Source organism: Clupea harengus, chromosome 5, assembly GCF_900700415.2.
Source record: "Clupea harengus chromosome 5, Ch_v2.0.2, whole genome shotgun sequence".
Lineage (NCBI taxonomy): Eukaryota > Metazoa > Chordata > Actinopteri > Clupeiformes > Clupeidae > Clupea > Clupea harengus.
Genome location: NC_045156.1, coordinates 2,526,175 through 2,543,923, shown reverse-complemented (window position 1 = coordinate 2,543,923; position 17,749 = coordinate 2,526,175). Strand labels below are relative to the sequence as shown.

General features: G+C 40.7%; 2 protein-coding genes across 3 annotated transcripts; one reads left to right on the top strand and one right to left on the bottom strand.

Moving 5' to 3' along the window:
• The first annotated feature begins 8 nt into the window (after window positions 1-8).
• dram2b (DNA-damage regulated autophagy modulator 2b) lies at window positions 9-3,952 on the top strand. The gene is made up of 8 exons (XM_012827843.3): window positions 9-191; window positions 751-915; window positions 1,301-1,368; window positions 1,711-1,853; window positions 1,945-2,122; window positions 2,705-2,787; window positions 3,215-3,307; window positions 3,486-3,952. Exons 2-8 carry the CDS (start codon window positions 785-787, stop codon window positions 3,606-3,608), a joined length of 819 nt encoding a protein of 272 aa, XP_012683297.1. The 5' UTR covers window positions 9-191; window positions 751-784; the 3' UTR covers window positions 3,609-3,952.
• Window positions 3,953-5,020: 1,068 nt separating this feature from the next.
• On the bottom strand, window positions 5,021-17,425 carry dennd2db (DENN/MADD domain containing 2Db). 2 transcript variants are annotated; one of them, XM_031567301.2, is made up of 13 exons: window positions 16,989-17,425; window positions 16,094-16,193; window positions 13,742-13,920; window positions 11,016-11,128; window positions 9,428-9,497; window positions 9,024-9,101; window positions 8,249-8,389; window positions 7,900-8,048; window positions 7,460-7,631; window positions 6,972-7,022; window positions 6,619-6,700; window positions 6,066-6,308; window positions 5,021-5,881 (listed from the first exon to the last, which is right to left on the bottom strand). In XM_031567301.2, exons 2-13 carry the CDS (start codon window positions 16,170-16,172, stop codon window positions 5,793-5,795), a joined length of 1,446 nt encoding a protein of 481 aa, XP_031423161.1. In that variant the 5' UTR covers window positions 16,173-16,193; window positions 16,989-17,425; the 3' UTR covers window positions 5,021-5,792. The 2 variants fall into 2 exon arrangements, with proteins under 2 accessions (XP_031423161.1, XP_012683418.1); XM_012827964.3 differs by having other exon boundaries at window positions 16,094-16,196; window positions 16,989-17,424.
• Between the last annotated feature and the right edge of the window lie 324 nt (window positions 17,426-17,749).

Below are 17,749 nucleotides of genomic sequence, written 5' to 3'. Positions count from 1 at the left end.
CTCGAGTCGGCAAGAGTTGTGTGAAAGACCCCGGACAGACCTCCCTCTGTGTCATGTACTTTTAATTATTGGAGGCGAAATTGTTTTTGAGATTGCATTTCTCGTCTTTCCAGATGTATTATCGTGTCAACATGTAAATGATTTGCGTCTATCCTTACAATGACGTGACATTAAGAATACAACTTTGAAAGGTAAGCGACTTCTCCTTTAGCTAGCCAGCTAACCTCGCTAACGTTATCTCAATGTCCATCAGCCAGTCCACGTTAATGTCACTTAAAGATAAGATTTTCAGTTTAATATCTCTGTCAATTTCCCTGTATGTTGTCTTCATCTTAACACAAATATGTGATTATTAATTAGGAGATATAACAGTCATAACGACTAATAGTCGCACTAGTCAAGCATGATCCAAATTTAGGTAATCTGACAGCTCTTTCAGCATTTGTCCATTCACACAGTTAGACATTCTCTCCAATGCAACAGTATTATCAAATCTGTTTCGGCAGTTGGTTGCACAAGTTGAGCGGAACCGAGAATAAAAATGGTGTTCAGCAGGTCCACACTTTCACTTTCTGGAGAAACAGGAACCATGCTCTCCTAGGCTGTGCCCTCGGATGGAAAAGCTATACACAGTACCCTAAATGTAGACTAGAACTGCACATGAAAGCATTGTCTACAGTAATCCCTTAACTGAGCCCTTGTATTTTCATATCTAGCCGTTTACTAAATTCTCTCACATCTGTCTTGCAGTCTCATCAGGTTACAGCCACACCAAAACACAGCAATGTGGTGGTTTCAGCAGGGTATGTGTATACTACCTGTGGCTCTAGTGATTTGGACCGCTGCCACTTTCGTCTTTGCCTACATCACTGCCGTGTTGTTGAAGCACGTTGACCCCTTGGTGCCATATATAAGGTAAGAGGACTGAGTCAAAAGGATATTTGCTTAGTTGGTGTGTCTTGTAATGCTGTTTCGTTAGTGTGGATGTTTCCAGTTTGGATTTATATTGTTAGAAGAGATTCATTTCATTGATCTGTGTAATAATGGGAAATGTAATATATAATGTTATGTGAATGAAATATCCATGTAGATGTTTCATTTGGAAACTGCATGACATTAGGCCTAGGTTATTCAATGTGAAAAGCAAGAAGGTTCTTCTAGCTCCAAATATCTTCATGTCAAACCTATTGTTTTGCACAGGCTAGAATGTGTCATTTTTTTCAGAAATTCATTTGTTTTACATTTGTGTATTTATATCCAAAGTGTGTGTTTACTTACCTTTTATGTGTTACGTCTGAAGCGACACTGGGTCTGAAGCCCCTGAGAGATGTGTGTTTGGGATTATGCTCAACATCTCTGCATTCCTTGGTATAGTACCTACCCTTTTATCTCTCTCTCTCTCTCTCTCTCTCTCTCTCTCTCTCTCTCTCTCTCTCTCTCTCTGTCTGTCTGTCTGTCTGTCTGACAGTACGTCTGTCATATCTATAATGTCTGTTCACAAGACTGCAGTACATGGACTGAATGGTGTCAGGGCTGTAAATATTCCATTTGAATAGTTTTTAATGCATTCCAATCAAGCACAATCTTACTCCTGGCCACCAAACCACTGAATGGTTTCTTTTGATGGTGTGATTGTGAATATGTGTAACAGAAAGGATTAATCTTACTCAGATCTTTCACACTGTGTGTCACGATTTGATAATTCCACAGGTATCGCCACTACTTACGTGCGGTATAAACAGGTCGAAGCACTAATAGACCAGGGACAAACCAGACTCCATCAGCTAAACCTACTGGGTATTATTCTTGGCTGGACCAGCTCCCTGGGCATGTGCGTTGTAGGAAATTTTCAGGTAGGACAACATTCCCTGACTCGCATGACCTGGTTTTTATATCTTTTTCCCCCACCAATCCTTCACTTTCATGGTCTCTCTCTCTCTCCAGAAAACCACGATCTTCTCCATCCACATAGTAGGGGCAGTGATGACCTTTGGTGTTGGGGCGCTGTACATCATGGTGCAGACTGGGGTTTCCTATCATATGCAACCACATGTCCACAGCAAAAGCATGTTCTGGACTCGCTTAAGTGTGGCAGCCTGGAGCACAGCCAGCAGTATCAGCAGTATCCTTCCCCAGTGACTACATTTAACCTCTTTAACCTATTCAGATGATTCAGGGTATGCTTCTTTTCTAGCATTCCTACTTCCTGTGATATGCACATAATCACCCTGGTGTTGCTGTGGCTGTGTACAATTCCCATCAGGGTTCCTAATGATTAAGACACCATAAGACGTTATCTTAAGGAGTATTCATTTGAGAAATCAGTCCAAATGCTGAAATACTGAAAATAACATATGTCATTGGAGAACGCTAGTTGTGCACAGAGTGGTTAGTGAAAAACCAGAAAAAATCTCTAATATATTTTTAAATGTTGAATTTATTAAGAGAGCAGAGACTGTTTTGAATAATTAAAAATGGCACCTGTAGATTTAGATCAGTTTGTTACTATTTCACTTTTTCACTTCCTTATCTAATGAATGTTCTGGAAATTTTGCCCTCATCCTCTCTTTGGTTTCACTACATTCAGTCACATGTCACAGTCACATTCACAGTCTCACATGTCATTACTGTATTTGAGTTTTCCCCATAGTGACTGTAATCTGTGTGCTACACCAGAGTGCTCCTTAACCTGGTGCTCCCTCAGTGTTTGTGTCATCCATGATCATGTACAGCAGTTTGCCTGGGGTGGATCTGTCAAAGAAACTACATTGGATCCCAGGAGAAACAGTAAGGTTTTAGTAATACAAGCTTGAATGTTGAGTGTGTCTTATATCCATGATATGGTGTTTTTGTGTTTTGCATCATGTCTGTTGTTTGATACTTAAATTATCACTTTCCACCTTTGTGAAAATAGAGGAAGTTCAGCATGATCTCTCACAGTTTCATATCCATTACATGACTGGTTGGGGTTGACATTTAAACACTGTGTCAAGTGCAAGAAATGAACAAAAGCTGGCATACCCTGAGCTAATGCAATAAAACCTGTGAAACCTTATCATTTTTTATTTTTTTACTTTTGCACATGCACATTACTTTACTCGAGTGCATGAGCGATTGAAGCAATGACAAAGATACTGTATCTGTCACCATAATGAAACCTAGTGAACTGTAAGATAAAACCTATTGGAGAGTTTGACCAGGCTTTCTGTGGCAGGGCTTCACAGCTCATCTCATTAGCACCATCTCCGAGTGGTCGCTGGCCCTCTCCTTCGTCAGCTTCTTCTTCACCTACATCCGGGACTTCCAGGTGAGCATCATTTACCAACCTCCCTTCCTGATTGTTTCCCATTTGCCCTTTCCTCTATTTGACTATATAAAGTCTGTCACCAAATACATTTTATTGATCTGCTTGAGTTAACATATTATTAAAAGTATGCATGAATGTCACTCTTACCCTACTTCTGTGTGAAACTGAACCATGACAGAAAATCAACCTGAGAGCAGAGGCAGTGCTTCATAGCAGTCATCTGTATGAGTCAGCGCACTATGGCGTCATCGGCCCTCTGAATCCAGGAGAAAACTCCCCTCTACTCGCCGGCGGCATCTAGAGTAGAGAACAACCGTCCCCCTGGCAACCGGACCGGAACCTTTGTATATGCTCCACAATGGAGTGTTCAGAAGCTCTGAGGAGAGGACCTGAGTTAGGTGAAATGAGCTTAAGGTTACAAATGACAAGGTTTCATTTTTGCTGTATTTGAGATTCTGTCTAATGGAATGTTAGAGCTGCAAATATTTAGCTTTTAGCTTCTGAACTAAGCCAGCCCTGCCAGTCTCAAAAGGTCACATTAGTTATATGAAGAGATTACTAACACCCAAATAACACAAAGGTTATTTATATTTTGTGACTGGTGTCATAACAGTTATGATTATGAAAATGTTTAGATTATTCTAAGAAAATGCACCAGATTCTGACATAAATTATGTCACACTTCCACAGAGTGGGGAACTGATCATGCTTTCGCAGTATTAAGACAAATAAGGCCTTTTTTTTTTGGCAAAAAAAAAGTGTTTTCTTCTTGTCATTTAGTATGTTACTGAGATGAGCTGCAGGGGGCACTAAAGCAAAACTGTTGAGAATAATGACATGGGTTGCAACGTTTACACAGGGGTGTGGACAAGAAGTGTCTTCACATTTCTAATGCACGAGGAGTAAGTCCAAGCGAACATGTAACTATGAAATATGTAGTCATTGCTAATGATCTCACCGCATAATGCCATGTTGCAGTAATTTCACATGCCCAAGTAACAATGATCAACAATCTTCAATGATTTATCAAACCTAGGGACATTCTTCTGAGAATCTGTTATCCTCTAACATTTACAACGGTAAAACTAACAAGAATTTGAAATTAAATATCTGTCAAACTGTATTTTACTGTACAGTATTGTAGTTCAGTATTGTAATTTTTGTAGTCAAAAACTAAACTGTCTACAGAAAAAGGATGAGCCAGGATGAGCCACTACAACCATCAATGCTGTGCTTTTTGAGCATGTTGCATTTTCTACTATTTTTAAACCTCTATGCAATTATTTGCATTAAGACACCTGATACGAACTGGTAGGAACATTGGGACTCATCTTTTTTACATGTGAGCATCTAAGGGATTCAGTCCATTATGATGGCTCATATACTGGCCTTTCAGAAGATACGTTTATATAAATTGTATATTTTGCTACCAGAGATTTACTACTCTAGAATCAGTTGTTGATTGGGAGCGTAACCAATGAGCATATATCCTGTCAGTACAATGCTCTACATTTCAGGTATGTTTATCTTTCCACATTGAATTATGGACAATAATAAAGGAGACAGATGAAAGCAGCATTTGCTCTCAATAAAGCCTGGTTTACTCTTATAACATTACAAAAGTGACAGCGGAGCATGACATTAGACATCAACTCAAGTCTTCAGTTACATCTATAGCTAAATGCAGTATTTTATCAAACAAATACTCCCAGGTTTTAAGTCATATTTTATTCACAAAACTAAAACAAAGTGCTTTTTTATGTGTAACACAAATACACCATCTTCACAAGGTGTGTGCATACATTTACATAGTTGATAGTTGAAATACTAAATGAAAAATGCTCGAACGAACAAGCACCTTATATTCTCATTTAGCAGATAACAATTTTTTAACAATAGAAGTGCAATAAATATGAACATTATACATATCATCCAACTAAATACCCTTCCAAGCAGTTATAGCCTTCTCACTTTGACACAGTGGAGTAATAGTATATCATCTTAAGTCTGCTATAGACTAGGGAAGAAAGGGAAAGAACATCTCAAATAAAATAAAAAACATGAACTTAATACCCAGAACATTAAGTCTTTATGAAAACAGTGCTTTAGTAAGAAACTCTGTTTCCTGAATGTCCCTGATTCCATTGAGGCTACACATCCTTAAAGCTACAGATTTCCAGTTAAGAATTGTTCATGAAAAGAACCCAACTGCAAATGTTAAACCAGGAAAGGAATGCGCATTCATACCAGGTTGCTGAGGTTAACCAGTGACAGCAGCCGAGTTGTTTTTAAAACACACTGTGTTTTACACCTAAGGAATAATAAAACACTAAACACTTTCAGCTGACTCTCACCATCTTCTAAAAACAGGAGTTTGGTTAGAAGAGAAAAAGTCACACTTAAAGCCAAGCTCATAATGTGTACTGAGAAGGTGGAATTCAAAATAAAGCGGTGATCCACAGTGCTCTGCTCATGATGTCCAGCCTTACACAAATCCCACACGTCCCCATCCACCTTTGGCCTTCTCGGTTTTCTTTTTCTGTTCATATTCAGCAACTTTTTTATGAAAGAAACCTGAAAATAACAGACACAAGGGTTGATATGATTATACATTATGTAACATAACATAGAGGTTATTCAATTATCTATACAATAGTCTTCTTTTGTTAAAGATCATACACTGAGAGAAAGACTGTATGTCCACTTAGATTACTGATAAAATGGTAATTTCATTTCCCCACAGGGGAACATCTCTGACCTTCCCGATTGGGATGCTTTTCCACCTCCTGTATGAAGATGTCAAACATTTGTGTCTCCACAAAATGCTTAACAAAATGGCGATTGGCCTTATGCTCTGTGGCCTTGCAGAAGCTCTTTCTGTTGAAGACGCCGGGCTGCCCTCCACTGCCTCCACGCTTCACATGGCTCCCAAAGTGTCCGACCGTCTTCACAAAGAAAGACAGGAAAGCCTCAGAGATAACCCTGTTCAACTCCTCGGCAGCTGAAAGTCAACAACACAGCAGTTTCTGTGAGAACCATTAACCACCAGTACGACGCTGTGTTATGTTTTAATGCAACATCAGCGTTAAATGACAGTACACCAAATGAATTCCCTAAAATGCTGTCAGCCTCGATGTAGCCAGTCAGCATACTCATCTAATAGTGTGTGATATGTGCGCAACCACTGTTGCATAACCACTGTTGCATCTCCAAGCCTTAGCAGCTCTCATATAAACAGAGCAAAAATGTTGTGTACACCAGACCCAACATAACAAAACAACTAATGAAGCAGAAAAGAAATATCTTCTCACTTGAGTTTGGTTGTATGGCACTGAGTTCTTGCAGTAATTCCTCCTGCAGTTTGGCTGGAATTATAGTGTCCTCATCCCCTAGCTGTTAGAAAAATGGAGGAAAGTCTAGGGTTAACGCTATTGTGGGTCTAGAGGGAGTGCTTTGGTGGTGTTCTGCGACAAATACTTTAATGGTTTGAACTACAAAATAATTAGAATCATGTGAAAACGAAAGAGAACAGAGAGGACGCTTGTGAATTTGACTCATTGGTGTGTGTGTGTGTGTGTTCGAGAGAAAAACAAAACTGGTTCCAGTTTCTTTCTCTAGAGTCTACTCATACATGCCTTCAATGTATCTGTTTAAAGTCGCTCACCCGCATGATGAACCTCTCCTCTGCACCCTCTGACAGATCAACGATAAGCAGCTGTAAATTGAGAACAAAACAGAAACAAAAAAAATCACCAACCCTGGCCCGTGGCCACATCCTCTAATCCAGTTTACTTAATCAACATCACTAGACATCTGGAAGTCCTCACAAGACACAAAGCCAAGTCTTTACTGACCATCGAGAATCCCTAAACAAAAAACACGAGCCTTCGTAAAAAAAAAGGTCCACATTCCTCAATGTTTCCTTAATCTCCAAGGGGATTCAACATTAAACAGCACATACACAAACTTAAGAGGCAGGACAACAAGCTGGAGGCTTTTTACTGAGAACAGCACACGAGACTCAACACATAACACACTGCCTTGGAAGTAAGTGCCTTGTGACGTCATCTGAACGGGTGAATCATGAAAATCATGTAAACTTTGTCTTTGGCAATGTGTTACTATGTAGCACCCATTGAGCAGGCTACTCACATCACTGTGGTCCTCGACCAAGTCCAGCATGTTGCGTGTGACACCCAGCAAATATGGAGTGGGCGCCATGACAACGTCAATGAGAACCTCAGGCACAATGGAGATGAAAGTGTGCTGCCATGTGAATGGGTAGAGTAAGGCAGCTACTGCATGGATGACCTGGGACAGGGTGCTGTAGCGCATATAAAGATATTTCATGTTTAAATTGGTTTTGCCTTTTAATGTTAAGAAACATTACAAAACCTGAATGAAGTAATGTATCTAAACACAAAAATATGTAAAAAAAAAAAAAAAAAAACAGTTTTAAAAAGATAAGAACGTAAGAAAGTTGCACCTTGCAACAGTGTGCCAATCTTAATTATAATCATATGATATAAGACAAGAATGATGTCACAGAGAATATTCTAGAACCAACAATTAATATGGGTAGTCAAGTCTACCTGAGCTCATCAGCAAGGAAGATAATGCGGCGCTCCAGCGCTGTGGCAGCAAACACCTGAAGCACCTCCTCATCCCTAAGGCAGCGGAAGAGTGTCCGGAAGTCCACATGCTCTAGCCATGAGTCCATGGGTCGTGTAAGACTGATGATCTGACAACAAGTGGGAAAAATGTGTCTAAAAGAGACTTGTGTCGGAGGGTTCATAAAAGCAACACTTCATTTTTAACCTAAAACCACATTGGTTAATGTTTTCTTTAGATTTTGCACATTGCATGTAACTTTTCCTCTTTAAGACAAAACCTCAGTTAAACGAGCAAAAGCAACTGGCCGTGTGTGCATTTGCTCAGTACCTCAGTGCCAGATTCGGGAATGAAGCTCTTGATCTTCACTGTGTTGCCGGGGGCAGGAAAAGGTGCTTCCCTCAGGCTCTGCATGAAGGGGTAGATCATGGCCATGGACTTCTGCCTGCGTTTCTCCACCTCATCGAATATCTGCCAGGTAAACACACACTCATGTCTTCAGCACTTACTATCCAATCCAGGAATTCATGTTTCAAGTGCTTGTAAAGCCAGGGGATCTGCGGTGAAGGGGGAGGCTGACAGACTGAAGATGACTGGTGTGGTGTGGGTGTGCTTTAACTCTAACTTCCTGTGAACAACCAGTAGCACTGGGTTTTGCTGTGATGACCAGAGAGCAAATGAATGCTTCCTTCCTCAAACTGTTTTAAGGCACAGAAGTGGTGAGAAGTGTTGAATTTGGGGGAAATCAGAGCATTTTGGTTTGCAGGTGGTGAAACACCTATTCTTACTTTTATCTGGTTCATGTGTGTACCTGTTTTTATTTGCCTCCCTAATGAATTGTATAGTTTATGCTTGTATGTGAATGCTTGAGTGTCTTTTTCAATTGTATGCGTCAGAAGCAGTTTCCCCAAGATGCTTTAAGTAGGAAGGGGCAGAGCTGGCTTTTTGTCTTGAAGAGGTTGGGGTCCTTCAGCATCTGCTGGAAACTCCTGCAGATGTTTTACCAGTCAGTGGTCCCCAGTGTTCTTTTCAATGCTGTGGTTGGCTGGAGAAGCGGCATATAGAAGAGGGACTCTATTCGCCTGGATAGGCTGGTTTTGCTCACCTTTGAGAAGAGGCCGAAGCAAGCAACACGACTGATGATGCAGTAGGCCTCTGGCGGGCGTGCTCCTCTGCCAGTCGGCTGAAAGTAAGCAGTCTCTGTTTCAGTTCTATCCTCAGGTCACAAACAGTATTAGAAAGTCCACGGAGAAATAGTGATGCAAATGAATAAAGCTTTATTTACATTCATATATTAATACCAATTCCAGCTATGGGTCTTCTTGAGGTCTACTTTGGTTAGGTCAGGTTAAGTCGGCTGACATTACACAAAACGCACATGGGATTTCATTTCATTTTTACTTTAGTTTGATTAAGATTCAATCATAAAAGAATCAGATGTGGTGTTATATATTATATGATTTATTAAATGTATTATATATTACATTAATGTGAACAGAGTTTCATTACCAGTAATCTTCTGCAATAGCCATTCCGCCTGCTACCATCAATTTCAGTCAAAACGAAAGAGAAAGTTTCACTGAAAACATAAAAGATCAAAGGGTCAGATAGAACGCTCACATCAAAACAAGATAGTAATACACAAAAAATCTGCTATACAAATCCATGACATGAGGCTTCACATGTTTCTTTTGCACCTTTCTTTTGACTTTCCCAGTCATGGAATGAAAACAGACAACAAACACATCCAAACAAAGAGAACATCGTGAAGCCAAATAAAGTCCATTGTTTTGCACGATTACTGCTACACATTTTCATTGCTGGAGTACTTTTAGCCCAATACTTAGGTATATAATGAGTTTGTAAAGTAGAGACTTTACTGCTTTGACAACGGTCATTAGCTGAAGTAAATTCACACTTTGGAGTTATATAATTATGACCTTTGTGGTTGCATTTTGCCAAACTGTATCACCAGTGAGAAAATACCACTAAAGGGTAGAAGAGCTACATTCACTTATGGTAAAAGACCAGCAACAGTAAAACTGATTTATTTTCTGCAGCCCCCTTACCACATCCCTATTGAAAGTGTAGTGGTATGTAATGGGTGTTTTTACTAGGTTTCTAGGTTGTTGCTGCTGAGGAAATGAGGGTAAATTTGTTCCATTTGACATCCTCCTATGAAAAGCATGCACTACAAACAACTACACCCTGCACTCTACATGACTGTGGGGGGTGTATCAACGAGATTGAACAGTTGTTTCCATGTGGGCACGTTGTTTCCTAGCGCCACAGATTGTCAGTAGAGTTTTGATCAGAGCTTTCACTGAGCCATTCTAGAATACTCACTTTAGTGTTTTTGAGCTGCTTTAGCCTTGTGCCTTGGGTAATCGACCCATTGGTTGATAAAACCTCAATAGACTGAGACAGGTTTTCTAGTGATATTGTGTAGAATTTATTTCCATTCATTCTTCAATCAATTCAAAAAAGTTTCCCAGTTCTTTCAGACGAGAAATATCCGCACATTATAACATGTCCACTGCCAAATTTCACGACTGAGATGGTGTTTCTTGAGGCACTGGCAGTGTTAGATTTACGCCAGGTTGGGTAAATCCGGCTTGTGTGATGCAACTTCCACTTTCTTATTATGGATCCAAAGGTGCTCAATTGGACATCATTGTTATTTTACAACCTGCCTGATGACCCTTAGACAGGGTGATTTTCATTGCCAGAAGGAAATCTCTACTTTAAAAGCACTCATAGATACTACCTAATTATGATCAGTTATGGTTAACTAAATGGCACCCCTGTACCATTTGTGAATAATTTGTCTTTATATAATGCATATTATATAATTTACTAATGCAAGTAGTATATTTCAAATATGAATTATTGTATTGTTTTTGTTAGAAGAAAAATAACTATATAACCTATGGAAACAAATTAGCATAAATATCTGCAATACAAATACTGAGTGGGAAAATATGTGTAAGTATCTTGTGTAATTGTGAAAATGGTGATGACTTTGAGGGGGGTTGAGTACTTTTGCAAGCTACTGTATTTTGTGTGTGTGTGCTTGCGTGTTTGTGTGTGTGTGTACCTGGTGTACTCAGTCAGGGGGGCCCAATTCCCACCCTCAGGAAAGCAAAAGAGAGGGATGGCCTTCAAAGACTTCTCCTCATCTTCTTTCTGCCACTGACCCATTGCATCACGCTGACAAACAAAGAGCACAAGTTGTGAGATTTTTTACACACATTACTGATATCAAACAACAACCTTCACACTAACGCAATTTTGCAACAGATTAGATTAGACAGATTAGATCCAAATTTTCTCTCTCTTATAGCGTGACCTTTGCTCGCAAATGCTGATGGCTGTGGAAACATTGTTTTCCTCATCACCATATCCATTAGTGTGTACATAGGTATGTGTGTATTGGCAGCCGCACTCTACCCACCTAGTCTAGACTATCTCCGCTGTGGGATGCTGCTGTAGTCTCTCCACCTGATCTACTGTAGAAACCATCGGCCTACACCTACCCACCCCCTCCACACGATCATACACTTATTCTACCCCATACTCTGTGCTAGCATTTTCCTGCAATGTAAATAATTGCCACCATCTGCCTAGTTTTCTGTTCCATTACTCTACTTACCCTTGTAATAGTAACCTAACGCACACTGTATACCCACTAAGCTGTTCAACAATACTTGAATGCTCTCTCCCTACCTTATCCTCTATCAATTTTGTATGCATCATGTATATACCATGTTAAGCACCTTGAGACAATTCTATTGTTTTGGTGCTATATCAATAAAATTGAAATAAAATCCAGATAGCAATATTAGAGCATGGGATTATACATGCATAGAATCCAACAGTGTTAACCGCTGTCAGAGTGTTACTAGCAGTGGCGTCTAAATAAAATTAATATTTTTCTTCTTCTTGGTAACTAACATTGTTGCGTGTTTATTACATATGACAACGGTAGTGCTGTCCGATACATTCCAAGTATCTTCCTGTAACTGTAGAGTAAAGGGCAGTACTGATCCTAACAGTCTTCCTTTAGTGAGAATGGGGCCACCCCCTTAGCATTTGTTTAACCACATTGACACTTGGAAATGCTGTGCGCATGTTCAACGTGCTTTCAATAATGAGCTTTGGGCAGGGTTATGTTGGCCAATTATTTATAACCAATAAAAAATAACACAATGACAAATGTCAAGACATTAAGTAAGCATTGTTTTTAGTATCAGCGTTCCTACACAACTAGCTATTGTTAGTCATCACAGTTATACTAGCCACTTCTAATAGCAAGGCAATATAATAAATCAAGTTGGCAAGTTTAGTACCATGCCATTAGAGCAAAACTGAGAGATTTAATGTTTGGGACCACAACAGCCGGAGGATTTCAACATCATGGAAAGGACAAAAAACGCTCCTTCAGTCTAGAGTGGTTCAAGAGAAAAACACTGCTAGCATCACTACTAAAGTCATAATCGCTACACCAACGACCACTGCTGAGTCAGAGAGACATTTTTCGACGTTGAAAAGGCAACAAAAGGATACATGCCCTTGCTATGCTATCAATTGAAAATTCATTCATGGATTAGGGACAGAAAAGTTATTGACAACTTGCCCAGATGAAGATCGTCGTGCATCTTTTCTTTTCAAGCAATGAACATCACTGGTTAGTCTATTGCATTATTACAAGGCGTGTTATTTTGGCTCTAAGTTAATGCCTGGAAAAGAAGGAGTTTCCCTGCTCTGAACTGTTGATTTGGATGTGTTATTACAGTTGCAGACCACGTGATTGTATACTGCTTGATAACTTGGGTGTACATATTAACAACAAACTGGACTGGACTGACAACAATGAGGCCCTTTACAGGAAGGGGCAGAGCAACTTGTACTTCCTGAGGCGTCTCAGGTCCTTTAAAGTATGCAATAGGCTGCTGCAGATGTTCTACCAGTCTGTAGTAGCCAGTGTCCTCTTCTTTGGCGTGGTGTGTTGGGGGGGTAACATCAACACAAGGGATGCAAACAAGATAAACAAGCTGGTAAGGAAGGCTGGCTCCGTGGTGGGAATAAAACTGGACAACCTGGAGGCAGTTGCGGAGGAGAGGACGAGGAGGAAGCTGGATGCTATCCTGAGGAACCCCTCCCATCCCCTCTATGACGAGCTACAGCAGATGGGGAGCACGTTCAGCCAGACTGATCCCTCCTCGGCACACCACAAATCGCCTTGGCCAGTCCTTTGTGCCAGTAGCCATCAGACTCCACAACCAACACAACTGAACATAGGTTTTATGTAATGTACGCCAGCAGAGTTGTGCTATGTTGTCTATTTATTTTATCTATTTATTTTATTCTTATTCAAATTTGTATTAATTTATTTTTGATGTTATGTATATAGATACTTGAGTCCTATTCCTACTACCTTGCTGCTATGACAACTGAATTTCCCTCACGGGATTAATAAAAGTTTATCTTATCTTATCTTATCTTATCTTAACTCCTCTGCCGTGTTACTTTAATATGTGCATTTGTGATTTCATTGATGAGGGGCGTTCGTTTTTTGGATTCACTGAACAAGCAGATTTGTGTGTAGTTTCCCTGACGAGTCAGATGCTGCCCATACAGAGTGTATTGTGTCCTACCAGGCTTTCCGTGCCAGAGACGCCACTGGTTACTAGTCATGTAGAGTAAAAGCATTGGCAAGATGAGACACTGTCATGTAAAAAAATAAGTTTAACTGTCAACCAATCAACAGCCCAGTACTTTTATTTACACACGTCTGTGTTGTGTCTCTAACCTAAGTCTAACCTTAGGGAACTGGTAAGTTATCTGTGGTTCGTAGCCCTCCTGGTCCCTCCTCTTCTTGAGGCTGACCACCACCAGGTACTCGAAGAAGAAGTGCCCGCTGGCATTGCTCTGGTCCTGGGTGCGGGAAGATTCTGGTGCCTGGGGACCTGAGTTTGGACCAGGAGGAGCCCTCTCTCCTCCTAATGGTAAAACAAAAATGGCTTTTGTTGTTGATATCATGTGTATATTAAACAAAGACAAGTACAAATGGTGAAATTAGAGCAGTAATGTCTGTTTTAATGAAACCTTCTGCTTTTCATTTCTCTCACAGCTTACACTCTGGTCTTCAGTTCAGTTGTTCATACTCTGACAAATTAGCAGAGCAGGTCAGTGGATGGGTCATCTGTATAATCTCAGAGAGCAGCAGGGAAACAAATTCTATGCTAACTCTATAATATGTGTAACCTATGTTGTGTAGACTTTGGTTGAGGAGGCGGGACAAGTCATGGGGAGCCAGCAACTCCTGAGGAAGGCTAGCTGCGGGGGGTGACTGAGAGACGTCCCTGTTCACTGCCCCACCACCAGGAGATGTTCCGGGATAAGGGGCGAAACATCCGTGAACGGTGGTCCCCGGCTGATGACCCCTCAGCTAGCCTAATGGGCACCGGTGGAGATGCGACAGGCCTAGAGCCTAGCAGTTGTTACCACCTACCTGTTCAAACTAATATGTGTAACCTATGTTGTGTAGACAAGCACAGTACCACATCGGACTCGAACTCGCAACCTCGGCCATGGGAGGCGGAGGCTAAAACTCATTGGTGCTAGCATCTGTCACAAACACATCTCTCTTAGGTACAGTATGTAGGATTTAATGGAATCTAGTGGTGAGGCTGCAAATTGCAACCAACTGAATACCTCTCCCTTCCTAGGCATGAAGAAACTACGGTTACTGTCAGGTGTGAAAGGCCCTCTCTAGTGTCAGTGTTTTGGTTTGTCTGTTCTGGGCTACTGTAGAAACATGGTGGCACAACATGGCAGACTCCGTGGAAGAGGACCCACTCCCTATATAGATATTAAGAGCTCACTGTACGCTAATGAAAACACAATCACTCTAAATCCTCCATACTGCACCTTTAAAGGTGTCCGGGAGTGAGGTTTACTCACTGCAGAGCACTGTACCTGTTGGCTACCGTTACATATGTTCTTTCACTTCATAGACACCTCTACCCTAGACCTGGGCACAAGTGGTTGAGCAGAGAAGTGGTGGAAAACTTCCCTCACCTTATGGACAGTGTATCAAAATGCTTTTAACCATTGTCCTCCTTGAGCTGAGAGTACGGCTTGTTAAATAGTAGGTCTTTCTTGAATCATTGCTCAGACTTCCCATAAATCGAAAAGACAAACAATGTTACTGTACCATGGCAATACTGTGTCTGTCATGACTACAATGCAAAGGTTCTAAAAGGCCAGAGTGCTGTCTGTGACACAGTATGAAAGAGTTTGTTCACACTGAAAAAACAAGGGAAGTGCCACTTAACAATAACGTCTTTGATGTGATTTTCAACACCCAGGGCTAATGAATGAGGAAGCTCAATGAACACATATGTAAGCCTACAGAAGACCAACAATTTATAGCATACATATTATGACAGGGCTGCCCAGTCCACCCCTGGGAGACCTAACCTTCCACAGATTATAGTTCCAAACCTCATGTAACACATCTGGCACACCTGAGAATCCCACTGTATTACAACTGAGCACACAAGTAAAGCACACCACTGGATTCTCATTGCCTGTGAGCATGTTACAGACACAGATAAGAAGTTACTTCCTGTACAGTCTATGCAAATTCAGCAAATGCCCTTCAACTGAAAACTGCACATGACATAATTCTACATCACTACCTGCTAGGCATTTTTACAGTTATACTTTGTAATGGTCATGTTTGTGAGTAAATAAAGTTAGAGACTCTCTGAATCCAGGAAAATGAATAAGAGGAGAAAATAACATACGGAGGTATTATCACTAATCTGATGATTTCAATGTGGTTTTATCGCATCTTATTGAGCCTCTGGAAGGGAGCAAGAAATCTTTGGAAGAAAACTTGAATTCATGACACCCACTGATCAGCCATACTCTGACAACACTTTTTTAAGTAACAATTTTGCCTTTAATTTAGCAATTTAACACCTAACCATGTATTTACTATTAATGTACTTAAATGACCCAGTCATGAAGGGACTCTCCTGTCATGGCACATTTCAATTCAGTACCAAGCGAATCGCTCCTGATTTGACTACTTGCAGAATCATCAGACCATTACCACTTGGGGACATGGAGCTTTAGTTTCAGGTGGAGCTTTGAAACACTTACGGTCTTTGTGAAGTTTTGCATTGAGGGTGGAGAATACATTGCTTAGTCTCTTCAGAGTTCCGGTATCCCGATCATCCATCTCCCTGGACACGGTGGCACCCTGCTGGGTTGTGGAAAGGGGGTATCATCACCATTTGACATTACCAAGCGCACACAAATAATGTATCCAAAACAACCCCCTTTTGTTGATATATTTAGCTTGATAGGCCTTTTGGTATTTGTCATCAAAAAGACAAAATGTTGGCCTATTGCTTTTTTGTAGGGATGAGGTGGTCAGGGAAGTTGAGGGGCACTGTGTCTGAACAGACTATTGAATACAATACAAAGCATTAAGGTTACAGTCATGTAGCCTACTCTGGCTGTCTTCTGTGAAAGGACGAGCAACACAAAAAGCACAAAAACAAATATGACACTAAATATTTTAGCCACAGTGCTTTGGCTGAAGCCACTCAGCCTGCAGTACCGGATTGGTGACTTATGCGTTTCCACAATCAGGTCGTTCCTCTCTGTAAAGGGTGAGAACACTTTACAGCTTTTGTGGCTACTTGGAGGGACAAATTACGTAATGGTGCAATCAAGAAAGAGGGTGATCTTTAAAAACACCCAACATAGGCTAACTGATCCGTGCCAGCTTTATAGGCCTATTAAGCCTAACGATGCGTGTAACAATTTGTTTCTGTCCGTCTCTGGTGTCAATTGAATGTATCACGACCCACCATATTTCCTCAGATTATTGCCATCAAGTGCCAATTCTATTTCTTTAGTTTTCATTTCTACGAGTGGTTAGACTAGGTCTAAGAACTGAAAGCAAAAACTATATGCTACATATCTAAACATTTCAAACTATTCTGGCAACACTTACGGCTTCTAATTAGAGAAATATTAGCCAACTCACAGTTTGACGTGTCTTCGAAGTCAGTCTACACAATTTCGTTGCCTGCAGATTACTTGGTTTAACCTTCCGTCAGTCATCGCTGTGTGAACGCATTTCGAACCTTGTGTCAAGTAGGCTAGGTTACAGTGACGGTATCCAGGTGAGCTGTTGGTTTTTCAGCTATCTTCCTTCTTTCCTCCGGAGATGAAACTTCAGCGACGTAGGCTAGTTGCGTGTCACGACAGTGAGTTTTTGAGTGCAAGTATGCTGATCCCTCTTCTGTTTTTTCACGTTCCGTAGCCTGTCGACAATTTGCTTTGTTTGTGTAAGGTCAGCCGTGTCTAGGCTACTGTCTGTTTTATTCTACTTGACACATTACTCCCGTGGTTGTGCCACTCATCAGGTGTATTCGGGGAGGTGTCTTGAAATTGCAGCCTATAGCTAGACTCATTCCCATCCGCCCTTTGCCCACTAACGTTAATTTGAGATAGTACAACTAGCATACCTGTTAAGGGTTTTTACATAAAAAAAATATATTTTTTTACTTTCTACTGAAGGTGCAGCCCTACAGTTTATCCAAGTTACACATCAAAGTACAATACAGACTTACATGCCTAATAAAGAACGTAAGTGATGGAAAAGCATTGCCTTCATTGGAGGATTTATGGCGTGATTAAGTTTTACATTCACGATGATCGGCCGGTTATTAGGCTATATATCTAAGTAAGCTATAGGCTAACATTGAACTCTGAATTCATCCCTTATCTTCACACGACACACTT

Bases quoted from the DNA above. Each gene is read 5' to 3' on its own strand.
- dram2b (XM_012827843.3), top strand. From the start codon at position 785: ATGTGGTGGTTTCAGCAGGGTATGTGTATACTACCTGTGGCTCTAGTG. The intron at 1,854-1,944 runs GTAGGACAACAT...CTCTCTCTCCAG, and splicing joins GCGTTGTAGGAAATTTTCAG to AAAACCACGATCTTCTCCAT. The intron at 2,788-3,214 runs GTAAGGTTTTAG...TTTCTGTGGCAG, and splicing joins ATTGGATCCCAGGAGAAACA to GGCTTCACAGCTCATCTCAT.
- dennd2db (XM_031567301.2), bottom strand. From the start codon at position 16,172: ATGGATGATCGGGATACCGGAACTCTGAAGAGACTAAGCAATGTATTC. The intron at 9,102-9,427 runs GTAATGAAACTC...GCTTACTTTCAG, and splicing joins GCTATTGCAGAAGATTACTG to CCGACTGGCAGAGGAGCACG. The intron at 8,049-8,248 runs GTACTGAGCAAA...ACTTGTTGTCAG, and splicing joins TTCCCGAATCTGGCACTGAG to ATCATCAGTCTTACACGACC.